At 40.7% G+C, this 7309-nt stretch overlaps 1 protein-coding gene across 1 annotated transcript in view; it reads right to left on the bottom strand.

The window, feature by feature from the left end:
* The window catches only part of RNF115 (ring finger protein 115), a 60701-nt gene that overhangs the window by 28734 nt on the left and 24658 nt on the right, over positions 1 to 7309 (bottom strand). Inside the window, exon 4 of the mRNA XM_024732697.1 lies at positions 142 to 353. Coding sequence (XP_024588465.1) covers positions 142 to 353 — 212 coding nt within the window. The remainder of the gene's footprint in view (positions 1 to 141; positions 354 to 7309) is intronic.

Below are 7309 nucleotides of genomic sequence, written 5' to 3' on the forward strand. Positions count from 1 at the left end.
TTCATTTTCATTCTGTATATATATCCCCATCTTGTCCACAAAGGTAATAAGTATGAAAACCTTATAAAGATTAGATTATGTCAATACGTCCTTCATTGAAACTATCCTTTAAAAGAACTTAAATAACAACTTTGCACTCACCTTTCAAAAGCAGGGGATCTATCAGGACGAGTACTTCCTCGAGATCTGTATCTTTGAGTCACTGACAGCCGTGGCGGCCGACTTGGTCCCCAGAAGTCAGTGTGAGTTTGGTGACCCCTCTCATTGGCTCTATTATCTTGGTCCAGTAGACTGCTACTTAGAAAGGGTCTAAAATCTTGGAAAAACATCGTGGGGTCCAAATGGTCCCAGAACTAGTAAAAACCAGAAATAAAGCACATGTTACTGATTTTAAGAAAAGGAGAAAGAGGAAACAGGAAGAAGAAATACTGAAAAAAGAGAGGATTCACGTTTAACACTTCAAAATTCAGCAGTTCCGAATTAAAGAAATGTATACTTCTCCAATTTCATGGAGGAGAAAAGAGAAGTCTTTCAAGTATATGCACAGGGGGAAAAATTTATATACCAAGAAACTATTTCCTTCATATAGAAACAAGCCAGGACTTCCCTGGTGGCGCAGTGGTTAAGAATCCGCCTGCAAACGCAGGGGACACGGGTTCGAGCCCTGCTCCGGGAAGATCCCACATGCCACGGAGCAACTAAGCCCAGGAGCCACAACTACTGAGCCTGCATGCTGCAACTACTGAAGCCCGTGTGCCTAGAGCCTGTGCTGCGCAACAAGAGAAGCCACTGCAATGAGAAGCCCACGCACTGCACCGAAGAGTATCTGCCGCTCACCGCAACTAGATAAAGCCCACAACGCAGCAATGAAGACCCAACGCTGCCAAAAATAAATTAATTAATTTAAAAACAAAAAAAGAAACAAGCCAATGTCTGGACCTTAACACTGAGCTCAGATCCACATGCCTCTGACCAGTTTCCCATACTAAAAATAAAAACTTGAGCCAAAGGTGATCATGAACTTCTGTCCTAAGCATAGTCAACCATCTAGATCAACATTACAACTTTGTGTTTTGTAACAATGACATCCACATTTCCACCACAGAATAAAGATTAAACAAAATGGATGTATTTATACACTTGTACAAAAAAGGCAGCATCACCACAAAGTGAAGACAGGTGTCTATAAAATACTTAACTTATAGAAGGTTCACCAGAAAGCTGTGGCAAAGCTGTGACAAAGCAGTGTAAGAATGCCTGATAAGACCATTCTATTGTACACGCTTTTTACTAAAAGGGTCTTGGTGGGGGGAGTGTTTGTTGGGTTTGGCCAAGGAATCACTAAACAAAGAGTAAATGAAAAAAAACAAATTACCTCTGAAATAATTTAAATTTTATTTATTTGTTTATCCATCCACCTGTTGACAGGCATTTGGGTTGTTTCTAATTTTTTATTATTACAAATAGTTGCTATGAACAATTATGTACATATCTTAGAGGAGTGGAATGGCTGAATCATATGGCTGATGTATTTTTATCTTTTTTAAAAAACAGCTAGCCTGTTTTCTAAAGTGGTTGTACCATTTTTACATTCAATTTCAGTTGCTCCATAGCCTCACCAAAAGTTAATATTGTCAGTCTTAAATTTTAACCATGCTGTAAGTGGTATAGTGGTATTTCATTTTGGTGGTTTTTATTTTTTGGCCATGCCACGCGGCATGTGGGATATTAGTTCCCCAACCAGGGACTGAACCCATGCCCTCTGCAGTGGAAGCTGAGTCCTAACCACTGGACCACCAAAGAATTCCCTCATTGTGGTTTTAATTTGCAATTCCCTAATGAATAATGATGTTGAGCTTTTTTTTTTTTGCCATCTATATATCTTCTTTGGTGAAGTAGATTGTTCAAATCTTTTGCCATTTTCTGAAACTGGGTTGTTTTCTCATGATTCCATTTTAAAAGGTCTCTACATAGCCTGGATACAAGTTTTTTTTAAAAAAAATAAATTTATTTATTTATTTATTCATTTTATTTTTGGCTGCACTGGGTCTCTAGAAAATAAATTTATTTGTTCAATAAATTAAGGAAAATTAGAATAGTTTTTTAAAAAGAATAAGAAGCACTAGAATGACTACCAGGAGCAGTGGATACTGAAAGAAAAATAAAAACAGTGCTCATCCTCAAATCAGCTCAGGGATGCCTGGAATATAAGGCTCAAAAATAAAAGGAAATTAAGAGGTTTATAATATGCTGGCTGGGAAAGAAAGGACTCTCAAAACAAATCTCAAGACTATGGGTGAGGGGTTTCCCTGGTGGCATGGTGGTTGAGAATCCGCCTGCCAATGCAGGGGACCCGGGTTCAAGACCTGGTCCAGGAAGATCCCTCAGGCTGCAAAGCAACTAAGCCCATGTGCCACAACTACTGAGCCTACGCACTAGAGCCCGCGAGCCACAACTACTGAGCCCATGTGCCACAACTACTGAAGCCCGCACACACCTAGAGCCCATGCTCCGCAACAAGAGAAGCCACAGCAATGAGAAGCCCGCGCACTGCCACCAAGAGTAGCCTCCACTCGCAGCCACTAGAGAAAGCCCACGCACAGCAACGAAGACCCAACGCAGCCAAAAATAAATTAAATAAACTTTTTTATAAAAGACTATGGGTGACTATGGCAAATTCCTAAATTTTATAAAAATAGAGTATTAAAATATCATTCACAAAGAAAAAAATACGATGTCCAATGCCCACCCACCCCCGAAAATGTAAACACTCTGCCATAAACAATCTCTTGGAAGGCACCTTTTCCCAAATGAGTTTAAATTTAGAGGCTATGGACTCTGGTCAACTGGCAGTCACTGAACAAAAAACTGGCAAGGCTGACACCAAGACTGTTTTCTGTTTCACTCTTCTTCCTTCAGCTACCATTGAGTTTATGTTATGGTCTTTGCTTGGCAACAGTATTACTGGTGTGAACTTAGTCACGAATGACATAAACATAGTTATTCTTTAAACAACTGTTGAAGAGCTCAGGAGTTTTACTTGATATTTCCAAATGGACTGGATGTGAAGTAGGCAGCACTGTGAAATGAGCTATTTTAACCCTTCATACTAAAAAGTGAGACAGATGAAAGATTTGGTTGAGTTAATTCAACCTTTAAGATCCCATCCAGGCTGCAGCTGCTCAAAGAACCCAAACTCTACCTGGCATTTGAGTACAAGCCCTCTGGCTGAGACTGGGAAGAACAGCAAACAGGTAAAGGATGATTTACTTGGTAAAGGAAAGTTAAAGGTTTGAAATCTTTAACTTCTTTTCACTAGGTTTTTTTTTTTTTTTTTGCAGTATGCAGGCCTCTCACTGTTGTGGCCTCTCCCGTTGCGGAACACAGGCTCCGGACGCGCAGGCTCAGCGGCCATGGCTCACGGGCCTAGCCGCTCCGCGGCATGTGGGATCTTCCCGGACCGGGGCACGAACCCGTGTCCCCTGCATCGGCAGGCGGACTCTCAACCACTGCGCCACCAGGGAAGCCCTTCACTAGGTTTAATCATTTAAAATTACCATCTTTGTAGGTCAAAAACAGTAGAATATCAACACTTTTATTTATTGTAGTTCAATTTAATTTAACTTTATGTTGTTCTTCATTATCTCAGAGCTTTCTCCACAGGTCCCAGGAGCACACACAAAAGAGCATGAGCTGGTAATGGAGAGAGCCTTCATGAAGGTGGAAGTAAAACTGCCCTCAAAGCCTACTGATCTCCTCCCCTAACTACCAGAGGTACTAGTCCCAATCCCCTGCTAACTATAGACTTAAATTACTAAACCCAAAGGGGAGGAGGGAGGAATCAGAGCTTTCATGTTCACCTCTGACCTCTTCATTCATTCCTCATTACTCTTCCCTACCAGAGGAGTGATGCATCTGATTGGTGAGTGGCAAAAGGTTTTGCTAATGAGCAAAAGTTTTGCTAATTCGCATTTCTCCAATGGATGGAGTTCATTTATAAGGAGGCTGCACAAATGCAAAAGAAGTGGTTCTGAGTATTTGTGCCTGCTCAGCAGCCTCTAATTCTCAAGTGGGTCATCCTGTGCAGACTTAGGATGTCCATTTGGCCACAGATCAACTGTGCTCTCCAATTTGGCTGAATAAAAACTAAATCTTTATTTCCATCTGCCTGGCGTGTATGTTTTATTTCTCAGTATGTTCTAGACGCTCAGATGGAGGGAAGAGGTATGATCAATTATCAACCATCACATATAACCAGACAGGTTTTAACACAGGATAACAGTTTAATATAGCACAGGCATGAAATAATCTGAAGTCATAAAATATATAATTCTTATAACTATGAAGAGATAAGAAAAAAGATTTATGACATAATCCTAAGTAAATTTTAAAAATCAGAAATACAATACAGTATATCCTATGATTATATCTGAAAAGTTATGAAGCATGAATGTGAGAAATGGGAAGTATTAAAAATAAATAAACAAACAAATAAAGCAAAAATAAGGTAATGAGAATATGGAAGATTTTTCATTTTTAAAAAATCTTCTTAATGCTGTTACAATATTTTTCAATATCTATGCCTCAAGACAAAACCTGAAAGGAAATGTACGGCGAAAGGGGGCTCTTAAAATAGTGGGACTCCAGATGCTTTTTAATACCTTTTTTATTGCCCATTGTAATGCTGCATATGTAGCAAAACAAACTTTATTTAAATAAATATAAATCGGACTGCTCAGAGTACCCTGCCTTCTTGCATACCTGGGAGTTCTTTTTCTAGAAAGCCATCTATCTTATTTTCTGCTAATCTGAGGCAGCAGCTACAGCCGCTCTTGCATTGAAGTGATAAAACTGAGGTAAGTTGAGACCTTCCGATCAGATGTCTCACTGGCACCAGGTCATGGTCAGAAGCTTTCAAGTAGTCAATGAAACCCCTCAGATAGCCATGGGCTCCATTCCCCAGGTTATCAACAGGAACCTCAGTATAGCTATGTCCTCTCTATATACAAACTGCTAGCAACATTTCTAGATTCACTCTCCACTGACCCTCACACATCACTCATAGTTCCCATTTAACTGGCAACACTCCTCCATCCTCATACACCCTCCCTATCTCCCCCACCCCAGACCCAATTCAGAAAAAAAAATCAATACCAATTATATTAGAAATTTTGCTTGGACTAAGCCTCTTCTGATATATCTAGTATTTTAAGAATTCAGCTATTAGTAAATGCTAATTAAGAAAATAACCTCTTCATTGTACAAGCAACTCTGGCTGAAGAAAAACAGAGCAAAACTGAGCATAAGCCTTCGCCGAAATTACCAACTGAAATATAGAAAAGAAAAATAGCTTTCGTTTCCACACATAATTTTCTTTTTATTGATTGATTGATTGACTGATTTTTGGCTGCATTGGGTCTTCACTGCTGCGCATGGACTTTTTCTAGTTGCGGTGAGTGGGGGCTACTCTTCGTTGCGGTGCGCGGGCTTCTTATTGCGGTGGCTTCTCTTGTTACAGAGCACGGGCTATAGGCGCGCGGGCTTCAGTAGTTCTGGCACACGGACTCAGTAGTTGTGGCTCACGGGCTCTAGAGCGCAGGCTCGGTAGTTGTAGCGCACGGGCTTAGTTGCTCTGCGGCATGTGGGATCTTCCTGGACCAGGGCTCGAAGCCATGTCCCCTGCATTGGCAGGCGGATTCTTAACCACTGTGCCACCAGGGAAGCCCTCTCCACACATAATTTTCTAAGTTTTTCCTCCAGGGACATGGGTATAAGACCTTATGGCCTATGAATACTATCTTGAGATAGCGTTTCTCACCTCTTTGCTTATCTAAATTCCACATACCCTTTAAGGCTCTAGTACTTGAAGCCTTGTTTTACCTTCTCCATGAAGGAGTTTTACCTTCTCCATGAAGTCTTAATAATGGCTAAAATTTATTAAGCGCTCACTACATGGCAGGCACACTGGCCCACACACCTGGCATGTATCAACTCACCTAATCCTCATGACAACCCTCTGAGGTAGGTATGATTATTTTCCCCAACTTATAAAGGAGAACACAGAGGCACAGAGAAATTCTAAGTAATTTTGCCCAGGTCACCTAGTCAGTAAGCAGTAGACCCAGGGTTTAAACTCAGGCAGTCTGGATCCGTGCATATCACTATGTCATTTGACCTCTTTCCTAAAGATTTTAGTCTTCCCAAAGACTGCAGCCCACCTAACCTCCCTTCTACTGTACTTGTTACATCCCCATAATAAGTTTATTATACTCTCTGTACACACTTGTTTTCATATCTGTTTCATGTTTGCACTTGTCCCCAAAATAAATTATAAGTTCCTTGCTGGCAAGGCAACCATAACATTTGCTTCTTGCCCCTACTTCTAGCAGAGTGCTGGAAGTGCACTAAACATATACTTCTTAGATGATTTTTTTAAATCCCTTACAACTTCTACAGTATTAAAAGAAAATACTTTTTTTTTCTATTTTTTAAGTGCAAAATATCGTTTAAGAAGGAGAAAACTGAAATATTCAGGCATGATGACAAGGGAAAACTGGGCATAATCATGCCCTTGCTACAAACCCTTAAGAACATGAAGTCACAGGCTATGACTAAGAAAATTACTTCAACACCTGAAGGATAACTTATGCAGTCAGTGTCAGATTTAGCATTACTAAAGTTAGGAAACTGACTATATATATTTATTTTTCTTCTGAATGCATCTCCTCCTGGTGAGTCATATCTATAAAACTGACAGACCAATGTATTTCCATCTCCTAAAAGAGAACTAACACTTAAGGAAAATGAGATGAAGTCTCTTCTGATGCATATGCATAACCAGTAAGTGAAAATCTGTGTAATCAGGAATAGCATACACAAGGAAAAAAATTACTAAAACCGGAAAGGCTTCCAGGCCTGGCTAGCAGAATCAATTTTAAGTAATATTTTTCCATCCACCAAAATGAGAAAGTGGGAGTTCAAAGACATAATCTGTCTTGAATCACACTAATCAACCCATGTACCAAGGCAGTTCAGAGTTAAGCAAAAAGCTGAATGCTGGATATTAAGAAGTACCACAGGGGCTTCCCTGGTGGCGCGGTGGTCGAGAGTCCGCCTGCCGATGCAGGGGACTCGGGTTCGTGCCCCGGTCTGGGAAGATCCCACATGCTGCGGAGCGGCTGGGCCCGTGAGCCATGGCCGCTGGGCCTGCGCGTCCGAAGCCTGTGCTCCGCAACGGGACAGGCCACAACAGGGAGAGGCCTGCGTATCACAAAAAAAAAAAAAAAAAAAAAAAAAAAAAAAACCAAAA

Source organism: Neophocaena asiaeorientalis, unplaced genomic scaffold, assembly GCF_003031525.2.
Source record: "Neophocaena asiaeorientalis asiaeorientalis breed wild unplaced genomic scaffold, Neophocaena_asiaeorientalis_V1.1 scaffold128, whole genome shotgun sequence".
In the NCBI taxonomy this organism is placed as follows: Eukaryota; Metazoa; Chordata; class Mammalia; order Artiodactyla; family Phocoenidae; genus Neophocaena; species Neophocaena asiaeorientalis.